Here is a 22,946-nt window from a genome sequence, read left to right on the forward strand (position 1 = left end):
TGCACAATAAAGGTCTAGTTCTCAGCACAGAGCCCCCTAGTGTGCTAAAATATACTGCTACTCAATTCGATTGCAACTCCCAGTCGAACTGGGGGCTGGGCGAGAATGTCAGTGCCTGAGAAACTGTTCGGTCAGAAAATTAACTTTGACACTTCCTATTGTTTTATTGGTATTATGTTACTAACAGTAACAACACTTCAAAGCCTCGAATTTTCTTTTGAAACAAGGAATCAGCATTAAAAATCTTTATTTAAAAGATAGAATAAAATTGTTTTAATACAGTTCAGTATTGTAATTTGAATACAATCCAAAACAACGTTCAAACGCCTCTGGTCAATATTCGGTGAAGTGAGGTTTCAGTTTGAAAGATGTTTCGGGAACTTCTCTTTCAACTCAATAAACGGAGTTCTGGTAGACGAGAGTGTCCAGGTTGGGTCCTCTACTCCTGGTGCGGACGGAAGTGTCAGTGTCGGTGGAGGACAAACTGCCATGGTCGATGAGGAAACTGTTGGCCGCTTCTGACTGTCGACAACGCGTCAGCAGCGAATAACTGAGCTTGTCCACGAAGGCGGCCACGTAGCAGTTGCCGGCCACGTTGTTCACCGTTATAATGCGATCTCTAACATGGGAAAAAGAGTAACATTTCAATCGGTAATTCCTCAAATTCGCAAAATTAAAAATCAGCTTAAGAAAATCTTCGATTCATGAATTAGAATCAGCAATTTCCCTCAAGCGGCGGTTTAGGGAAGCTTGCGTGTGGAACCTTGGACGACTAATTACAGGACTCGAAACCTAAGCAAAACCCCCGGTTCCACATTTTGCATCGGCCGTCAGCGCTCCTACCGAGAGACTCGCGAAATATTGCAATCCAAATACAAAAACATGTCAGATGACCCGCAATTCCGTCGCCTGCTCTGCTGTTTTTAATAGAAGTGAGGCTTTTGGAATTATAATAGGCTTTGGATTATTCAGTAATAATTGTATTGGAATAAAAATAAAATGGTTACGATTAAATTAATTTAAATAGGAAGTTCACGCAAACTATATATGCAAAAAATTAAAGCGAAGGTTTCAATAGATTATAAATTTAAAAATGCCTAGTCAAAATGGAAATAAAGGTGTAAGCTTTGACGACAGTGACGAGCTAAGAACGCTAGGCCTAACGTCGTCCTCTAATATTGGGCACGTGTTTAGTATTTGGATATAAATCTTTCCAATACTTGACACTACGGCGCTACAAGCGGCGCTGCTGTAAAAGCATTAAGCGCGCCATTTGGTTTCGGGTCCAGTAATTATTCGTCCAAGGTGGAACACGGTGAGGCAAACGCAATTTAAACAGGGTTGCCAACTTGCCATGTATTTTTTAGTTCTAAATTATTTCAGAATTAAAACGGCAACCCAGTTTTCCTACTACTGATTAACATGGTTGCCATACATCTTCCATCTGAAATAAATAATTTACAACTAAAAAATACATGGCAACCCTGTTAAAATAGCGTATGCTTCAGCGTGTTCCACCTAGGAGCAACAAACACAACACCCCTCACAAGGAGAACTTAACCCGTCAAAAGTCGTGGATTTTCGTGTGTACGTTTTTCATTGGCTAGACGCTTTAGCGCCTGCTGCCGTAGGAAGGGGAAAATTCGGAAATTGTCTTCCCCCCCCCGCCCGTAAAACGTTCATCGTAAAGGCTCGTCCAATGAAATTTGTACCCAACACTGCGTTAGCGTGTTTAAAGGCTAGCTGTGTTCTCCTTGTGTTTGTTGCTCCTAGATAAAACTAAGCTTAAGGGCCTAGGTTTTCTTCTGCCTGTCACCCTTTAAATTTACTTTCCTTCCAAACAAATACCCTATTGGTAGGCCAACCGTGGAACACGTTAGCCTACCACCAGGGGATTTGCGCGGCGGGAAGTAAACTTATAGGGTAACAGGCAGAAAAAAACCTAGGCCTTTCAGTGGTTTTTTTCAACGCGGGTAAGCATTTTGTACTAAAAGAAAGGTTGAGTGGAAGTTTAGCTTTAGGATATTTTAGCGTCGACGTTCGCCGTCGCTGCGTATTTACCCTTTTCGAAAATTAAAAACAGCTTTAAGTGAGAGTTGCCTTGAGTATGGATTGTATCTAGCTTAATTGGCTAGCTAGCCTAATCTTAAACAGAGAAGGGTTTTTTTAAAGCTTGGAATCGAAAACTTTCTTAAACATTTATTTTCAAATACCCAAGAGAAAGTAATTTATGTATATTTCTATTTAAAACTTTATGACAAATAGACAAACTGTGTCGATACGACAACTATAGTTTTTTGTTGAGGGCGACTTCGTAAAGATGAAAATGTAGGTTTAAAATTAATCCTAACACATGCCTTCATTAGCACTATCAGGTAAATTGCCACCCGTCAATAGAATATAATTTTCTGATAAATTGATTGATAGAGAAGTTGCGAAACGTAAAACCACGTCTTGTTTCGACCTTTGACCTTCCCGTGAGCAATATGAACGTAAATGTGACTTTTAAAGGCTTACGCCACTTACAGAAACCATTCGACACTCAATACCAATCCGATGACGTAAGTTCTAACTATTCCGACGAAATATAAGAACCACAATGTAGTCATTCCATTCCCGGGAATACCTGGAAACGCCATCTGTAGGAGGACGTTGGAAACACTAAAATAAACAAAAAAAAACGGGCGATAAACAAGACATTTATTTCTTGGGAACAGCGCTTCAAGAATGAATTTATTTATACTTCTGGAAAATGAATTTTGAAAACTGTATTTATGTTATTTTTAAAGATAATGACTTTCAAAACTGTTTTTCTTAAGAGGATGACTTTCTAGAATGTGTTTATTTAAAGTTGAGGAGAAACCATAAACAGGGCTTCCATATTTGATATCTAAAATTTCCCTCTTACGATAATTTCATTAAATGAAAAATCCCGTTTTTCCCGTTTTTGACTTAGAAATTCCCATTTTTTATCCCTCGCTCTTAATACTATTTATATAGATACTAGTTGAGTAAATTCAGGTTTTGAAAACGGGAACAAAATGCACTTTACGTTAAATATGCAAATTAAATTATTTTTAAATAGTAAATAGGCATTTTTAAAATTTGCAAACGTTTAATAGTGCAGAATATTATATCTTTTAATATTAACATATATTTGATTTCTTTGATTAGTTTAAGATGTAATTATGATAAAACGTTTTTGTACACAATATTTTTAGTTTCTCCGTTTGGAGTAAGTATGTACAGGATATTTGCAGCTCCAACTCTTGAGCACGCCACATAAAGCATGGGTTTCCCGCAGTTTTAAGTGACTGTCCTTGCGCTTTATTAATTGTCATTGCGAAGCTAAGATTGATTGGAAATTGCAGGCGTTTAAAATCAAATGGCATATCAGTTGGTATTATGGTATGCGTGGAATAAATACGGCCCGGACAAAGGTGTCTACGTGACACAGATAGAGAGGGAGGGGGGGTGAGCTGAGCAAAGAGAACAAACGCGAGTGAAAAGGGTCGAAGGTCGTGCCATGCAGCAGCTAAGTGAGGCAATTAGAGCCAGTGAGATAAACTCCCGTGTCTCTTAATACAAGCCGTGGTCCAAAACTATGAAGGTTAGCAATCTCAAGACGCCCCTAAAACCTGACGGCAGGGGCCACAATGCCACAGGCCAAATTTCGTACGAATCGAACAATTATCTTGGGCGTGCATAGGAGGTAACAAACCAATATATATATATATTAGCCCCGAAGCCCGCCTTACCCAAGTACGCCCCCAACCCTTTTTCCCCATGGGATAATTTCCGTGCCACCCTTTTCCCCATAGTCAAACCACCGCAGTAAGGCACCCTCCCCCTTTTACCCATGCGATAATTTCCGTGGCACCCTTTTCCCCATAGTCAAGCCACCCCAGTAAGGCCCTTCCTCCCCTTTTTCCCTATGTGATAATTACCGGTGTACCCACCTCCCCTTTTTCCCGTGTGATAATTACCGGGGTAACCCCAGTAAGGCCCTTCCTCCCCCTTTTTCCCATGTGATAATTACCGTGGTACCCACCTCCCCCTTTTCCCCATGTGATAATTACCGTGGTACCCACCTCCCCCTTTTCCCCATGTGATAATTACCGTGGTACCCACCTCCCCCTTTTTCCCATGTGATAATTACCGTGGTACCTACCTCCCCCTTTTGCCCATGTGATAATTACCGTGGTACCCACCTTCCCCTTTTTCCCATGTGATAATTACCGTGGTACCCACCTCCCCCTTTTTCCCATGTGATAATTACCGTGTTACCCACCTCCCCCTTTGTCCCATGTGATAATTACCGTGGTACCCACCTCCCCCTTTTTCCCATTTGATAATTACCGTGGTACCCCCTCCCCCTTTTGATAATTACTGGGCTACCCCAGTAAGGCCCTTCCTCCCCCTTTTTCCCATGTGATAATTACTGTGATACCCACCTCCCCTTTTTTAAATGTGATAATTGCCGTGGTACCCACCTCCCCCTTTTTTAAATGCGATAATTACCGTGGTACCCATCTCCCCCTTTTTCTCATGTGATAATTACTGTGGTACCCACCTCCCCCTTTTTCTCATGTGATAATTACTGTGGTACCCACCTCCCCCTTTTTAAAATGTGATAATTACCGTGGTACACACCTCCCCCTTTTTTAAATGTGATAATTACCGTGGTACCCACCTCCCCCTTTTTACCATGTGATAATTACCGTGTTACCGACCCCCCCTTTTCCCCATTTGATAATTACCGTGGTACCCACCTTCCACTTTTTCCCATGTGAAAATTACCGTGGTACCCACCTCCCCCTTTTTACCATGTGATAATTACCGTGGTACCCACCTCCTCCTTTTCCCATGTGTTAATTACCTTGGTACACACCTTCCCCTTTTTCCCATGTGAAAATTACCGTGGTACCCACCTCCCCCTTTTCCCCATGTGATAATTACCGTGGTACCCACCTCCCCCTTTTTCCCATGTGATAATTACCGTGGTACCCTCTCCCCCTTTCCAATGCGAGAATTTCCGTCGTACCCTTTTCCCCGCGAAAATAACTCAAACTCGCAGTCGTACCAAACCCCCCATGAACCCCTTTAAACCCCCGGTACCCAATGGCTGATGCATAAAGGCCACGGGACTAACGTACGCCGAGAGAGCCACGGGCTGCGTTCAACAACTATCAACGGAGTAAAACTAAAAGTTGTTGTAACGAACAAAATATCGTCTGCTACCCCTCCTTTAACTTTGTCGAATGACGTCACTATACCCATAAGCAACGGAAAAACCATCTCGCTCAGCTGATGTTTCCGCTGAGTCTCCGAGGATCAACGTGACGTCAAAACCGGAAGTCAAAAAACCCGTTCAGCAAAAAACCGCTGATCGTTGATCTCAGCGCTGAGCTTCTTTAGAGTTGTTGAACGCAGCCACGGGACTTTCAAATCGGAACGACCCCGAAACCCCCCGCCCCCGCCTCCCACCTACTCGTTTCCACAACTCAAAGGCCTTCTGAAACGACCCCATACACCCCCCCCCCCCTCCGAAATTCGCGGTGGAAACAGAGAGAAAATTTCGGGTGTATTGCGTGTTGGGACAAACACGGCCCAACTCTCAGGGGCGACAGATTTTGAGAAAATAGATAGTCGAACCACCGCAGTAACGAAGCGCAAGGCAGTCTCGGTTTCCCTCTGTTCCTCAGCTAGTTGTGTGTTTCGAGGCACTCCACCCCAGTACGCACCCCCCCCCAACCCCTTTTAGCCATGCGAGAATTTCCGTGGCACTCTTTTCCCCATAGTCGAACCACCGCAGTAAGGCCCCCTCTCTTTTTTCCCATGCGATCATTTCCATGGTACCCTTTTCCCCAAAGTAGAACCACCCCAGTAAGGCCCTTTCTCCCCTTTCTCCCCATGTGATAATTACCGGGGTACCCCCAGTAAGTCCCTTCCTCCCCCTTTTCCCTATGTGATAATTACCGGGATACTCCCCAATTTTCCCATTTGATAATTACCATTCCTCCCCTTTTTTCTCATGTTATAATTACCGTGGTACCCTTTTCCCCATAGTAGAACCACCCCAGTAAGGCCCTTCCTCCCCCTTTTTCCCATGTGATAATTACCTGGGTACCCCTTCCCCTTTTGCCCATGTGATAATTACCGGGGTACCCCTCCCCCTTTTGCCCATGTGATAATTACCGTGGTACTCCCCATTTTTCCCATTTGATAATTACCGTTCCTCCCCTTTTTTCGTAGACTAGAACACGCAATGTTATCAGAAAAGCTAAAAAATCTCTCTTCCCATGCAAAGAATGCATTTCATTCATTTTCCCCCGCGTTTAGCGTTTTCCCTCTTAAATTGCATTATTCCATTTAAGCGTTTTGTAAGGTTGAAAAATCCCGCAAAAGGGAATAATTCCCCGCATGTGGAAGCACTGACCATGGAAGAAGTAGAGAGGGAACTTAGGCCAGAATAGGATGTCTTTCCCCTTTTCATCCCCCTTTCGGGTCAGCCAGTCGGTTTATGCGCATTATTCGGCGCCCAATACGTCACGGAGTCTAGTCGGTAAACATTTAAAATTCGAGACCGAGCTCAGGTATTTTTATATAAATATTGTGAGCTCAAGACGAGACCGATAAATTTGCACGTTAAAACCGAGCCCGTGGAACGAATATTGTAACTAGTGAGCTCGAGATTGAACCCATTTCATGATTCACATTATTTGCAGCTCGAGCCCGAGACCGTACTAAAAATTAACGTACTAAGAGCTCAACCTTGAGCTCGATATAATACTTAAGCCCAGGCTCGAGACTGATTTTGGTAGTTTTCATATCTGAGGTGAGCTTGAGCTCAACTCGCGATTACGATTGAGCCCGAGCCCGAGACAGAATTGAATACCGTTTTCTAATCTGAGAATGAGCTCGATCTCCTTCCAATTCACGATATTGTTTAGCCCTAAGCCCACGTTCGAAATTTATTTTGGCAAAAAAGCGTAAGAAACTAGCGCCACCTAGCGCCGTCTGGATTCCCGGGCTCAGGTCTTCCTGACCACCTCCGACTGTCTTCTAGGTGTTCCAGTGATGCCGGAATGGAGCTCGAAAACACTAATTGGGCTATTTGATAAATAAATTGTGCGACGAAAAATCGGGTTGAGCAACTTCAGCAACTCTGGAGTCCAGAGCTGTCGAAAGGGTTTAGTAATATTATGTTGAGCAGAGCCACAATATAGTGATCCCGAGCTCGAGCTTGTCTGAGTAACTATTACTATATTGAGCCTGAGCCCGCGATCACATGTCGAATTGTAATTGTAGAGAGGGCGAGCCCATGACTGCCCGTATATTTATAACTACTAAGAGTCCGAGCCCGAGACGGTTTGTAGGTTTTATATCTACTGAGCTCGAGACCTCACATCGGCGAGGAAATTTGGATTGCGAGCTCGTGCCCAACACACGGCCAATAGTTGGTGAGACCAAGGTGAGCCTGAGACCAGCCGTAAGCTCGTATACGAATTCAGTGAGGTTACCTCTCCCAAAGAAGAAATAAAAACATTCTTGATGGGCTAATCAAAAGTCATCTTGGCCTTGCTTGGCCGCATGACATTATAAAGCAAGAGGCGGCTCTATCATTGCCACCTGTATTATAAAAAGGCACATTTTATTAGAGATGGCCATGAATTTATCTGATTCTTCGAAAAACGTGACTTTACTGGAGAGCCTGGTGCCATCTATTAATGGCAAAGGAAGCTTAAATTCGAAATAGCCAAATTATAACGTGTTAAGAGAACCATTTTTGAGTATTATAGTTAGACAACTTATACTCTATTTAGTGGGCTTTAACCTAAATTACATATCCCATGTAAAAATATTGTTTATCATTGCTATAATATATCTTATTGACCAATTTACAAACGATCCAATCAACGCGAGGGGTACCTATAAGTACCGCCTTTTTTATTTCGACGCTGGCGACATCTATTGAAAAAAGAGCTACTTCCCGTCGAGCCGCCACCTGCTTTAAATAACTCTTAGCAAATCTGACCACTCACCCGAGCACTATGGTCTTGACCAAGCCGATCTTGACGCCTTGCAGACCAGCGATGAAGAAGACGGTCAACGGAGTGGCCAAAGTGGCGCCTTGTTTGTTAATCAGCGACCCCAATAGCAGGACGAATCTGGTCACAAAAGGGTGGCACTTCAAATCATCATCCATGATCTTAAGACTCAGAGGCAGACAGGCTTGACTAGTAAGTTGAAAACCATCACAGATTCTTGAAAATCATACGAGGATAATCCATAATAAGTAAGTAATACCTTGAGGAACTACCAAAGGCCATCCTAGAAAGAGGACAAATTTTCATCATGAAGGTCAGCGGATTTTTCCGGACGATTACCAAATACAAGAACGGTAAGACGACGAAATGGTAACCCAATTGGACCGATATGAAGACTGTTACGTAGAAACCCATCCTCGAAAAGACATCGACTATGGATTCGGTGATAATTCCTTGACAACACAACCAAAAGAACAGGCAAATAGGTAGCAATCTATTATCAGGAGTATACATGTATCTTAGAGAGAAGGATCAATATCTTTATACCGTTACATTATTCGCTTGAAACATGAACCTTCGCAGGCTCTCGTTGATTTTGCAAAAGACATTTTGGGGTAAAAAATTGTGCGAAGAAATAATATACAGGGTGTTTCAAAAGGTTATGCAAAATTTTGAAGGAGTTGTAGGGGGTGAGTGGAAAAGTATGCCTTTTTTCTCATTTTTCTACGATGAGTTAAAAGAGCGCCATAGAGCCTCAAAGTGTGGCATACTAGCCCCTGGAAATAGGCTGTAAAACCAAGCAGCAGGGACTTTAAATACTGTTTAAGTTTCCTTTTTTACGCTGGTTACCTCGATTTGTTTACGAAGTTCATTTTTACCTATCACACGAACCCAAACCTTTATGTTCGTATTTCCCTGCTGCTAGGTGTTGCGCTTGTTGTAGCCTACTTCCAGGGGCTAGTAGGCCACACTTTGAAGCTCTCTGGCGCTCTTTTGACTCATCGTAGGAAAATGGGGAAAAACAGGCATACTTCTCAACTCACCCCCTACAACTCCTTCAAATTTTTGCATAACCTTTTGTAACACCCTGTATGCATAGCGACTTTCTACAACTATTACAGTAGGGAAATTATTCTATAAAACAAGTAAATATCTCTCAGAAGTTAAACTTTACATAATTAGGTGTGAACTTCCGGTTTGTCGAAGAAATTCGCGCCCACTAAAAACTTCCTCGAGCCAGTTCGAAGGTACATGTGTCATTATTACGACCTAGATGGATCCTTCTCTCAACCTCTTATAGATTATGGAAATTTATCTTCCAGCAAACAGCGCCATATTGCGGCGCATTTTGTAACTAATATCGTTGTAATTATTCAAAAATGCTCACTTAACCAAAAATTGCAGTAGTTTCATAATGACTAGGTTGATTTCGTCTAAAACCATGTATAGCGTTTGAACTTTGTTGCCCAGTAAAGCCATGGTACTGCCGAAAACGATGCAAAAGAACACCAAACCTGGAACGCGGGAAGTAAAAACGTTACAGCCAGCCATCCGGCCAAAACGTATCGTTCTATAACTTTCGTTTACCGACGTAGTTGGTTTGATATTTGTATTCCGTGTATCGGTCGATGACCACGGTGCCATTTCCTTCCGGTGTCGTCATGTTAATAGTTCTAGTTATGATTTCTTTCTAAAACGGGAGGTTACGTAAATTGTGATGAAATGAGACTTTTGGTTGAGCCCATATTTACCTGTATGAAAGTGGCCATGATGATATTTTCCGGTACTGCGTTTCTAATAAAATGGTTTTCTTAAATGGTATGGTAAAAAACACGAAATGTAAGGGATGTTAAGGTCGCACAGTATGAATTATCTAGTTTTGGGGGTGCCGGATCTCAGTGTATTAAGGGCAAGAATTCTCGGGGTTCGAAGGGTTCGAGTTCTCAGAGTGCGATTTTTAAATATGTACTGGGTTCCAGGTTAAAAACTTTCAAGTTTGAAGAGTTAAAGGGGTCGAAGGGTTTAAAGCTTAGAATCCCCGAGGGGTTGATAGGTTAGAAATCTGAAGGGATTGAAGGTTAAACACTCTCACAAGACTAACAACTAAAAATGAAGTAAAATACAGAACAAACCGTACTGAAAGAAATCAACCATGGAGTTGATAACCGTTTCCGTATCATCTAAATCGGTGGAATTATCATCGCTAGACGCAAAACCTTTCACGTGGTGTCCCAACCTCAGCTCCTTTGCTAAAACGCAACTGAAAATGGACGTAGCGGCCATCATTAGAATGAAAAACATGGCGCTCAAGACTACTACCCGTTGGCAACTGGTACGGTGCAAAGACGCAACCCCTGAAACGCACCAGTGAAATAATTTTACCTTTATCAAAAACTCATGATAACTCGTAAAATGTTAAACCTTATAATTATACCCAATATGATTCCGCAAAAGAGAACGGGCACCAGCAACATGCTGTAGCAGTGAAGGATCATTTGACCCGGGATGTCGATGTAGCGGTTAACGTCCTCTGACCAGCCGGCGTGGCGGATGGCCTGTCCAGTCGCAAACCCGGATACAGCGCATACCAGGGTCAGAATCGTCAACGTGTGGCTTTTCAAGAACCCCGGTTGCTGTTGAGAAATTATTTTTTTACGGTTATATTCCAATTAAAGGTAGATTGACAACGCGGTCGCTATATAGAGAGGTTAGCGCACGGGCCTATGTCTGCTGTACAACGAATAGGAACGCATTCGTCAGTAGCTTAGTTTGCTCCTAGTGAGGGAGTACATATAGGCGGATATAACCCAGTACCTCGTAGCACAATCTAAAGAACAGAAGTGAAACTAATATGCTTTTAGCTCTAAGTCATGTAACGGTTCTTAACATTTTTTTAATTATATAATTTGTTTGCAAGAATTAACTGAGATCAAGGCAGGCGACTGTATAGCCTCTGCATTGGTGATTTACGGACGGCAGTCTACGCCTACCATTAAAGGGACTTTCAAGGGAGAGCTGTGGAGGGGTTGAAGTTCATTTAAAACACGTCATTCGGTCACCCTTCGTCACATTTGCAAAGTTACACTATGATGACCTTTTTTTAAATCGAATATAATATAATGCATGTAGAAAAGGGTATTATTATAAATAGCAAAAAAACAGCACAGTGAGATTTATTTCTTCCGGAAACTGACGACTTAGTTGCACAAAAATCCGGGTGTGCCCCAACCTTTCCATCGAAAGACCCTGTAGACACCAAACTTGAAAATTTCAGATCTATTTTTTTCCAACGTTACCCATGTAAAAAATTATTTATCACATTTGTTTATAGTGAAATTAAATTGACTAAGGTTTTGTGCGTAGTTTAAATTTTGATCAGAATTGTCGCCGCCTACTGGTCAAGTTTTAAATTTAATGTAGCAAATCCTCAATTCAATCAAAATTCTATTTGTATAGCACGAGGGGTCGGACATTTACCTAAATCCCGTACACTTTGTCTAAAATCGCAAATTCCTTTAACTCTCTCTATGGTAAATTAACATTGAAATCCCAAAATCACTTCAAAAAGTAATGATGAAATCGCCAAAATTTCTATGAAATCCCGAACAAAATAATGGCAAGTGTCCGACCCCTCGGTATAGCAGCTAAATTTTTGTTGCTATTTTCCCATCGTTCTGTTGAGATTATGTTATTTTTATTCACACGACACGACGCGTATAATATTTCCCAAAGCGCCAATAAAGTTTACTAATTTCCCAAAGCGCCAATAAAGTTTACTAATTTCCCAAAGCGCCAATAAATAATTGGCGCTTTGGAAAATTAGTTAACTTTATTGGCGCTTTACTAATTGCCCAAAGCGACAATAAAGTGTAATTTAAAAAACAAATTTAATTTCAAGAAGCGCAAATAAAATTGTCTAATTTCAAAAGAAAACAAGACGGTCAGGCCCGTAATACTACCTCTCCTCGGAGGGGAGTTAGTTCATTCCCCACGCGTCGTCCCACAGTATTATGACTACGCTTAATAAAAACTGTTATAACGAAGATACATTTTTTAAAAGAAATAAGAAAACGGGTCGAAAATTTAAAAATTGAATATGTTTTATACATTTTACTAATATATTCCAAAATTTACGAGATTTTAATCCCGTTGCTGGTACATCGAAAATGTATTTGGTACTAGGTTGTTAATTCTGTTTGTAAGGGTGAAAAAAAAAAGAAAACACAACACAAAATAGTTTATTGTTCTTTAGACCAGGTTTTTACAACGACTTAAATTTTATCAAATACTTACTTAAGCAATTATTAATTATCACAGCGATAATGTAAAATTATTTATAAATTACACAATTCTAAAGGTTTTACCGCTTTAGTAATTAAGGTGAACGAGAATAGGGTTGGTCTGGATCAATGCAAATAAAACATCGTACACAAATTTTCACTCACATTATCAACACATTCGGTACAGTATAAACGTATACGGAGAGGTAAAAAGTAACAAGACTATTTCCAAAGTGATTTGATAACAAACATTACTTCTAAATTCGACGTAGACATTCAATATGGTGGTAAAACAATATTGCAAGTTGATAAAAATACAAATTGGTACTAAAAATTGAGGGCTTATTTAAAAAAATTATATTATCGTTTAGTGTAGTCCAATAAATTTTTAATACGCGTGTACCCTACTTTACCAGAAAGATAGATATCGCGTAGGAAACGATCAAAACGTAATTACTGGAAATGAAATGACTTTTGAAATTAACTTAGTAATCATTTGCTAAAATCTGAATCCTAGATTACTAAGGAAATTAAGTAAAAAAACTGATGGGCTACTTTCTGCAATTACCAAAATTGTTAAAATTAAAACATTTACTTAAAGAATCAGTGCAGCACCACTATTGACAGAATCACCCATTTTTCAACTCCGAAAAGCCAATGCTAAATGACATTCATAGCTAACTTGTAAAGCTAACTAGGACTAACATCAGAATCGGGAAGCAACTCCTGCAAGTCGGTTCGCTTAGAATCGCTTTCCAAATGACAAGGCGGGGAAGTAAAATTGCTTGTATATATAAATATAATGGGAATAAAATTCTAATTAATGTCAAATAATATTACTGTTTCTATAGTAAACATGATTAACTAATTGTTTAGTATTTTCAAAATTCTGGTCATAATTTGAAATGACGTTAAGCCTTAGCTATAAGCGAACAGGGGTGAATCGATTTCGCACGTGTGAACCAAAAATTATCGTCGGCGGTCAAAACTGGCATTCCAACCGACCTAAACTGGGTTTTAGGCTGTGCGCCATCGTATTTTATGACCAAGTGGCTCTGAACCGATGTAAATTGGTCAATAGAAAAAACACACCAAAAACCAGGTAATAATTAAAAATGTTCAATGGCTAATTTAATTATTAACGGAAAAAATAATTTAAATTAAGCTCAGATTAGGACGGTTGACATCAATTTGGACAGTGGCGTAAATAGCGCCCCCGCAGACCCCGCGGCGCGGGGGGGTCCCCGAGAACTAGGGGGCCCCCAAACGTTTATGATTAAAATCGGTGCTATTTAAAAGGGCTCCGAGTCGGTTTTCGCGGGGGGGGCGGAGTTCCTAGTTACGCCACTGAATTTGGATCTAAACAATTCGGCACAGGCGGTAATATTAGTTCCACATCTGTGTATTCGGTTGGGCAAACCCATACATCCTTAGTAGACACAGGTAGGCAAACTAATACAAAAGCTGTTGAGGCTACGTGATTTCTTATCGTTTGATATATAAATTGCCATCCTAAGTGAAAGGGTGGATGCCGCCCACCATCAGGATATAAAAGCTGTTGAGCCCATGTGATTTCCTATTGTTTGATATATAATTTACCATCCTATGTTAAGGAGTGGCCACCTCCCACCCTCAGGAGACCCGGGTGGGCAAACAAATATAAAAGCTGTTGAGGCCATGTGATTTCCTATCGCTTGATATATAATTTACCATCCTATGTGAAGGAGTGGCAACCGCCCACCCTCAGGAGACCCGGGTGGGCAAACCAATACAAGAGCTGTTGAGGCCATGTGATTTCCTATTGTTTGATATATAATTTACCATCCTATGTTAAGGAGTGGCCACCGCCCACCCTCAGGAGACCCGGGTGGGCAAACCAATACAAAAGCTGTTGAGGCCATGTGATTTCCTATCGTTTGATATATAATTTACCATCCTATGTTAAGGAGTGGCCCCCACCCACCCTCAGGAGACCTGGGTGGGCAAACGAATAAAAAAACTGTTGAGGCCATGTGATTTCCTATCGTTTGATATATAATTTACCTTCCTATGTTAAGGAGTGGCCCCCGCCCACCCTCAGAAGACCTGGGTGGTATTTTCATGAAGCCAAAGGCGTAACTCGCTTGGTAAAGCCGTCGGTTTTGGAGATTACGCGGCCAGAAATCTGGGTTCGAATGCCAATGTCGCCAATAAAATAAATTACATGAATTATTTTTCGGCGCTCCATCTACTGTGTAGTCGCTTTCCACGCTGACAAACAAACAACACTTTCGTCCATAGCAATAGTGTTCGGTCAGAAAATTAACTTTAACACTTCCTATTGTTTTATGGGTATTATGTTACTGATGATGCGACGAAAATTAATTATTTAATTTATATTTCTCAACTTAATATAAATTTTTCAGTTTCAAAAATGTATTCTTTTCTTACAAACAACACTTCAAAGCCTCGAATTTTCTTTGAAACAACGAATCAGCATTAAAAATCTTTATTTAAAAGATAGAATAAAATAGTTTTAATACAATTCAGTATTGTAATTTGAATACAATTCAAAACAACGTTCAAACGCCTCTGATCAAAATTGGGTGAAGTGAGGTTTCAGTTTGAAAGATGTTTCAGGAACTTCTCTTTCAACTCAATAAACGGAGTTCTGGTAGACGAGAGTGTCCAGGCTGGGTCCTCTACTCCTGGTGCGGACGGAAGTGTCAGTGGCGATGGAAGACAAACTGCCAGTGTCGATGAGGAAACTGTTGGCCGCTTCGGACTGTCGACAACGCGTCAGCAGCGAATAACAGAGCTTGTCCACGAAGGCGGCCACGTAGCAATTGCCGGCCACGTTGTTCACCGTTATAATGCGATCTCTAACGTGGGAAAAAGAGTTACATTTCAATCGGCAATTCCTCAAATTCGCAAAATTAAAAATAAGCTTAAGAAAATCTTCGATTCATGAATTAGAATCAGCAATGGGCGTTATCTCAATTTCCCCCAAGCGGCAGTTTAGGGAAGCTTGCGTGTGGAACCTTGGACGAATAATTACCAAGCCAAATCCCCGGTTCCACATTTTGCATCACCCGTCAGCGCTCCGACCGAGAGAATCGCGAAATATTTATCCAAATACAAAACAATGTCAGATGACCCACGTTCCGTCGTCTGCACTGCTGTTTTTAATAGAAGTGAGGCTTTTAGAATTTAAATAGGCTTTAGATTATTCAGTAATAATTGTATTGTGATAAAAATAAAAGGGTAATGATTTAATTAATTTAAATATAAAGTTCGCTTTAATGTTTTTGCGTATATAGTTTGCGTGAAGGTTTAAATAGATTATCAAATTAAAAATGCCTAGTCAAAATGGAAATAAAGGTGTAAGCTTTGACGACAGTGACGAGCTAAGAACGCTAGGCCTAACGTCGTCCGCTAATATTGGGCACGTGTTTAGTATTTGGATAGAAATCTTTCCAATACTTGACACTACGGCGCTGCTGTAAAAGCATTAAGCGCGCCATTTGGTTTCGGGTCCAGTAATTATTCGTCCATCTGAAATAAATAATTTACAACTAAAAAATACATGGCAAACCTGTTAAAATAGCGTCTGCTTTAACCAGTTAGATAGCCCTATAAAAACTAAAATTTATGGCGAAAACCGCACCAAAAAATATTAGGTGGTTAATTTTTAATAAAATAAAGAAATTTCGAGAAATCGAAAAGCACGCGTCCGCCACGACACCTGGTGAGAAACCGGTGAGACACTCCCGGCTCCATTAAAATGTATTAAAAAAACAGCGCGCCCTGCTGTAGACGCGAAAGATTTTTTTAATTTGCACGCGCGGCGCTTTCCAGTTATAAGAGAACTAAGCCTAAATCGAGCTATTTCAAAAGTTACACTAGTTCGCAAATCGCTCGTACGGGGCAAAGATAATTTGAACTCGTACCCTAGATTCGAAATCACTCTCTCGCGCGTTGCCGATAGCGTTTACCCACTTCCCGCTGGAACTCAGAAAAAATTCGCCCCATGGTTTGCGCCTTACCGCAACCGATCGAGCCCGATTTTTCTGAGGTCAGGTGCCGAAAAAGGGTAAACGCTTCGTAACAAAACCGTCAATGAAAAAGCTCTCAGTATTCGAATCTAGGGTAAGAGTTTAAATTATCTTTGTACGGGGTTAGGGACGCTGGCGGCAGCCCCTAAGATGGAGGTGAAAATTCAAACGCAAGCAGTTGGCGTTATTTTGCGTTTCAACTTTTTGGGCCAAAAGCTATTTTTTCAAGACAAAAAAGGTACGTGTTAGTATATAGACGGTAAAATAAATTCCAACGGCTTCCTAGCCTCTGAAGGGTTTTTGAATTTCGGGGTAGGAAAAAAGGGGAAACGTTTCGTCACAGCATGGCTGCCAGCCTCCCCACTGAAGTCATTTCAATCGTTTTTCTCGTCTATTACGATTGATCTCAATTAATAATTTGTATTTTAATTTAAAGAATTCAAGTTATAGGTAAATTTACAGTTAAACAACCATTTGGTCTAGCTTTTATTCCCGAAATATAATGGTCAGTTTACTTAGATGGCGCCACGTGCTCTACGAAGAATCATGATTTAAATATTTGTTACTCGGCGACAGTTAAAAATTGGTCTCTGCGCATGCTCCAATACCAACCAATCCGGTGTTCCCTCCCTGGCTAGTGTCCAGTTTTTAAGTGGCAATGACGGTTTGAAATTCCACCCCCATTTATTTTACCGTCTATTGAACGTCTTGTTGATCTTTTGATACGGAAATAAGGCCACATTTGGAAAAGCTTAGCTGTTCCCCTTTAAGCGTGTTCCACAATCCACACGCAAGTTCCCGAAAACAGCCGCTCGTGGGAAATAGGAATTACACCCATTCGTTAGTAGTGAGAGTAGGGAGCTGTTGGCTCGCGTGGCATGAAGGGCTTGCATTGTAACCCGGCCACCTGAATTAATGACTTTAAAAGTCGCTTGATGACTTAAAGGCGGGTTTATAAGCGAGCGGAAAGCCGAAGCTTTTGTCCGTGTCATTTTAGTAAAGCACGTACAAAGGCAGGGCCTTCTATTCCTGTGGTAGTTTCTATGCTGTATCAGACAGCTTACGCCGAATTCCGACGCTGGCGGCATCAAACTCCGTTTGATATTAACGCGTGTTTTCTGGAGTCTCGGCTCTCGCTTGAAATAACGTAGTCGTATTTAACCAATAATAAGGCAACCCTTTCTATGACCTTCGTGGATTTCTTGCCTTTTTTTATTTAATTTATTTATCTTTGTTTAAAATTAGCAATTTTCGTTTTTGAAGCAATTATAAAAAAATTGCATTCAGCACGACAATATTTCGACCTTCTTTGGTAGCCGCCATTTATACTAAACAAACCACGTGATAACGTCCAGTTGAGCAACGGGCTCAGAACGACCAGCGCTTTTGTAAACAGTAGCTTACTGCGCAGAGGCAGATTCCGAAAGCTTTTTTCCGATAGCGTCGATCAGCTTCCGGCTTCATGCACAAGCTTCTTTGGATCTTAGGCCTAAGGTGGTGTCTTGGGTATTAGTTTAGCTGATTATTTATTTATATCTGCTAGATTAGCGACATAAAACTTGGACGTGCCAATCCCATGGGGGCGGCGGGGCCGAAGCTCCCATTGGGAAAAATCAATGGGGGCCATTTACTTTTAAGCATCCGTAGCAAGAAAGTGTTGCCAGCAGCCTCATTCCAAGTTTATTAGTGAGCTTCGGCCCCCATTGGGAAAAAAAGCGATCGGTGCCACTGGTGCCATTCCTTAAAATGGTCCTTGCTGCTTCGGATTAAAGCGGCTCGTGAAATAAGAGATTTATTTCGATAGGGCAAAAACGACGAACGTTTACGCAAAAAAAATGTGTTATGATACACTTCCTATTCTTCACATGCAAAAGTTTTACTGAGAGCTATTCACAAGACAGACTGCATTACGGGCTTCGTAATGATGAAAATGTAGGTTTAAAACTAATCCTAACTCATGCCTTCATTAACACTATCAGGTAAATTGCCACCCGTCAATAGAATATAATTTTTCTGATAAATTGATTGATAGAGAAGTTGCGAAACGTAAAACCACGTCTTGTTTCGACCTTTGACCTTCCCCGTGAGCAATATGAACGTAAATGTGATGTTTGAAGGCTTACGCCACTTACAGAAACCATTCGACACTCAATACCAATCCGATGACGTAAGGTTTTACTATTCCGATGAAATATAAGAACCACAATGTAGTCATTCCATTCCCGGGAATACCTGGAAACGCCATCTGTAGGAGAACGTTGGAAACACTAAAATAAACAAAAAAAAGGCGATAAATAAAACATTTATTTCTTGGGAAAAGCGCTTCAAGAATGTATTTATTTATACTTAGGGAGAATGAATTTTGAAAACTGTATTTATGTTATTTTAAAGATAAAGATTTTAAGATTATTTATGTTTTTCTTAAGAGGATGACTTTCTAGAAAGTGTTTATTTAAAGTTGAGACTATAAACAGGGCTTCCACATTTGATTTCTAAAATTTTCCTCTTACGATAATTTTATTATATGAAAAATCCCGTTTTTCCGGTTATTGACTTAGAAATTCCTTTTCTTTATCCCTAGCTCTTAATAATAATTAATATAGATATCCAGCTTAATTCTGAAAATGATTCCAAATTTAGGGTTTTACTTATTACAAAATTACTGACATTTGAATAATTTGCAAAAATATATCCTCAAAAGTCGCAAATGGATATTTAGATCCTGACTTCAATTATTATTTAAACGGCAAGCATTTTAGGAACGTATTACAAATATTTTTTACATCTGTGACTCATAACATATATCCATGAATCCATGAACTAAATATACTATTAGAGTAGACAAGAAAAGGCAATGCTATCAGAAAAGCTAAAAAATTTCCCATCCCGGGCAAAGAATACTTTTCCCTCATTTTCCCCCGCGGAGAGTTTTCCCTCACTTTTCCTTCTTAAATTGCATTATTCCTTTTTAGAGTTTTGAAGTTGAAAAATCCCGGAAAAGGAAAAAATTCCCCGCATGTGGAAGCACTGACCATGGAAGAAGTAGAGGGAACTTCGGCAAGAATAGAATGTCTTCCCCTTTTCAACCCCCTTTCGGGTCGAGCACTCTGTTAACGCCCAAGACGTCACGGGGTCTAGTCTGTTAACATTCCAGTAGTTTTCTCCTATTTCTAGGAGAAAGATAGGAACGTTGGAAGAATAACAGGAGTTAGGCTCTCATAAGAGGTTTCGATAGTTGGAAGCCACCTATAAATTGACATTTTTTAACCTTCACGCCGCCGCCGAAAAAAAAAAACGCCGCGGAGGTTTTTTTGAAAAATTGGCGGGACCGCCGCCGCCGCCGACCGAAATTAAATCTGTGCTATGCTCTAGATCATCACCGTGACAAAAACACCCTTGGCTTTCCATTACCGGTAACACCAGACGATCACCAGATAATTTAAAAACTGATGTGGAGTGCTGACTTACTTACAACAAGAATATTACAATAATATTTATTTATACATTAGGGAGAATGATTATCAGCGGGTATTATGGTCGAATTTACCCTTGGCAGGAGAAGGGGTCAAGTAAAAACGTCACCAGGGTGCGCATTCATCGCGTCGGAAGAACCAGACTGAGTGAGTAACAGGCCGATCTGAGTTTCAGGGCCCCCACTCAATTTTTCTATAGGAAAAAATAGGATTATATTTCTAAAAATATAGGACTTTATAGGACTATTTTTACAAAATTATAGAGGACTATATATAGTATTTAATTTACTAGCTTTACGCATTTAAAAACAAAATCTATATTTAGAGAAATACATCTTTGATTTTCACTTAAAAAATAGAAACTATTTAACCATTTTATCACAAAAATATACTAGTAGCTAACCATGTTAACAATAACTAGTATAGACTAGAATGACTTGGTATAGGAATTTGTCCTATAGCTAAATCTAACAATTTAACTGAGTGGCGGGATTTGAAATGGGCAAAATATCAAAATTATAGGATTTTATAGGACTTTTGAGGCATTTTGCTAAAAATATAGGATGTTATAGGACATTTTTGAAAATATAGGATTTTATAGAAATTATAGGATTTTATAGAAATTATAGGATTTTATAGAAATTATAGGATTTTATAGAAATTATAGGATTTTATAGAAATTATAGGATTTTATAGAAATTATAGGATTTTATAGAAATTATAGGACCTCTGGGGAACTGGAGGTTTTAGGTGGAAGGAGTTTACTGCTAGAACGTGAGAGTGACCAAGTCTTCTCGCAACAGTGTCAACCCCCCCTCCCCCCCTTGGGTGTTTTGGGTATACTAAAATTTAACCCCCTTCTAGACCCCTCTAAGGTATTTCAAATAGTTTGAACCCCTCCCTGGAGAGATTTCTGGCTACGCCACTGACTCACAACAAAGTCACTCTCCCTCATAAGTCAACGGGCTCTTGCTCGGGCTCACAGCTCCGGTATTTTAAATGAATATTGTGAGCTCGAGACGAGACCGATAAGTTTTCACGTTAAAGCCGAGCCCGAGCTGAGGTATTGTGGAACGCATATTGTAACTAGTGAGACCGATCTTGAGCCCTTGTTAAAATACAAATTCCTTCGAGATCGAGCCCGAGCCCGTATTAAAAATTAACATACTAAGAGCTCAACCTTGAGCTCGACATAATACTTGAGTGCGAGCTCGAGACTGATTTTGGTAGTTTTCATATCTGAGGTGAGCCCGAGCTCAACTCACGATTACGATTGAGCCCGAACCCGAGACCGATTTGAAGCCTGTTTTCGTATCTGAGGATGAGCTTTACCTCCTTCCAATTCGCGATATTGCTTAGCCCTAAGCCCAGTTCGAAATTTATTTTGGCAAAAAAAGCCCAGCCTAGCTGGATTCCCGGCCTCAGGGCTGCCTGACCGCCTCCGACTGTCTTCCAGGTGTGCCAGTGCTGCCGGAATGGAGCTCGAAAACACTAATTGGGCTATTTGATAAATAAATTGTGCGACGAAAAATCGGGTTGAGCAACTTGAGTCCAGAGCTGTCGAAAGGGTTTTCATTATATCGTGTTGAGCAGAGCCACAATATAGTGATTCCGGAGCTTGAGCTTATCTGAGTATTTTGAGCCTTTAGCAGTTTTAAAACATAGCGAGACCAAGCTCGAGGCCACCATTTTATTTTTAAGTAACTATTACTATATTGAGCCTGAGCCCTAGATCACCCGTCAATTTGTAAATGTAGTGAGGGCGAGCCCGAGACCCAGCCAATATAATTGGTGAGACCAAGGCGAGCCAGAGACCAGCCGTAAGCTCATATACGAATTCAGTGAGGTTAGCTAGAGCTCAGCTCTTGGCGTTGACCTATGTTCTCCAAAAGTAGAAATAAAACATTCTTGATGGGCTAATCAAAAGTCATCTACTCATCTTGATGGCCGTATGACATTTTTAAGCAAGTGGCGGCTCAATCATTGCCACCTCTGTTATGAAAAGGCCCCTGTTACTAGAGATGGCCATGAGTCTATCCATTTCTTCGAAAAACGCGTGGTGCAATCTATTAACGGCAAAGGAAGCTAAAATTCAAAATAACCAAATGATAACATCGTCAGAGAGCCATTGTAGATAATTATATTTAGACAACTTATACTGTATTTAGTGGGCTTTAACCTAAATTATATATTCCATGTAAAAATATTGTAATTGCTGTAATTTATGTTATTGGCCAAATAACGAACGATCCAATCAAAGCGAGGGGTACCTATAAGTACCGCCTTTTTTATTTCGACGCTAGCAACATCTATTGAAAATAGAGCTACTTCACGTCAAGCCGCCACTTGCTTTAAATAACTTTTACCAAATTGAACCACTCACCCGAGCACTATGGTCTTGACCAAGCCGATCTTGACACCTTGCAGACCAGCGATGAAGAAGACGGTCAACGGAGTGGCCAAAGTGGCGCCTTGTTTGTTAATCAGCGACCCCAATGGCAGGACAAATCTGGTCACCAAAGGGTGGCACTTCAAACCATCCTCCATGATCTTAAGACTCAGAGGCAGACAGGCTTGACTAGTAAGTCGAAACCATCACAGATTGGTGAAAATCGAACGATAATAATCCATAATAAGTAAGTAATACCTTGAGGAACTTCCAAACGCCATCATAGAAAGTGGGCAAATTTTCATCATGAATGTCAGCGGATTTTTCCGGACGATTACCAAATACAAGAAAGGTAACACGACGAAATGGTAACCCAATTGAACCGATATGAAGACTGTTACGTAGAAACCCATCCTCGAAAAGACATCGACTATGGATTCGGTGATAATTCCTTGACAACACAACCAAAAGAACAGGCCAATAGGTAGCAATCTATTATCAGGAGTATACATGTATCTTAGAGAGAAGAATCAATATCTTTATACCGTTACATTATTCGCTTGAAACATGCACCTTCGCAGGCCCTCGTTGATTTTGCAGAAGACATTTTGGGGTAAACAATTGTGCGTAGAAATCATATACAGGGTGTTTCAAAAGGGTATGCAAACATTTGAAGGAGTTGTAGGGGGTGAGTTGAGAAGTATGCCTTTTTTTTCCCA

At 40.6% G+C, this 22,946-nt stretch overlaps 1 protein-coding gene across 9 annotated transcripts in view; it reads right to left on the minus strand.

Moving 5' to 3' along the window:
- Nucleotides 1-230: 230 nt before the first annotated feature.
- LOC149962842 (excitatory amino acid transporter 3-like) overlaps nt 231-22,946 on the minus strand; it is a 30,499-nt gene continuing 7,783 nt past the window's right edge. For 4 of the 9 annotated variants that reach the window (XM_090180109.1, XM_090180090.1, XM_090180099.1 and 1 more), the window contains 4 exons: nt 22,486-22,719; nt 22,222-22,416; nt 18,498-18,632; nt 14,838-15,192 (listed from right to left, as the gene is read on the minus strand). In XM_090180109.1, the coding sequence (XP_090036235.1) occupies nt 14,967-15,192; nt 18,498-18,632; nt 22,222-22,416; nt 22,486-22,719 (790 nt within the window). In that variant the 3' untranslated portion in view covers nt 14,838-14,966. Of the gene's footprint in view, nt 620-2,526; nt 2,662-8,045; nt 8,241-8,310; nt 8,545-9,438; nt 9,566-9,638; nt 9,742-9,802; nt 9,846-10,188; nt 10,406-10,485; nt 10,685-14,837; nt 15,193-18,497; nt 18,633-22,221; nt 22,417-22,485; nt 22,720-22,946 lie in introns of those variants that run through there. The other 5 variants (XM_090180115.1, XM_090180079.1, XM_090180071.1 and 2 more) reach the window with 4 other exon arrangements.

Source organism: Leiobunum rupestre, chromosome 1 (assembly GCF_980474605.1).
Source record: "Leiobunum rupestre chromosome 1, qqLeiRupe1.1.hap1, whole genome shotgun sequence".
NCBI lineage: Eukaryota > Metazoa > Arthropoda > Arachnida > Opiliones > Sclerosomatidae > Leiobunum > Leiobunum rupestre.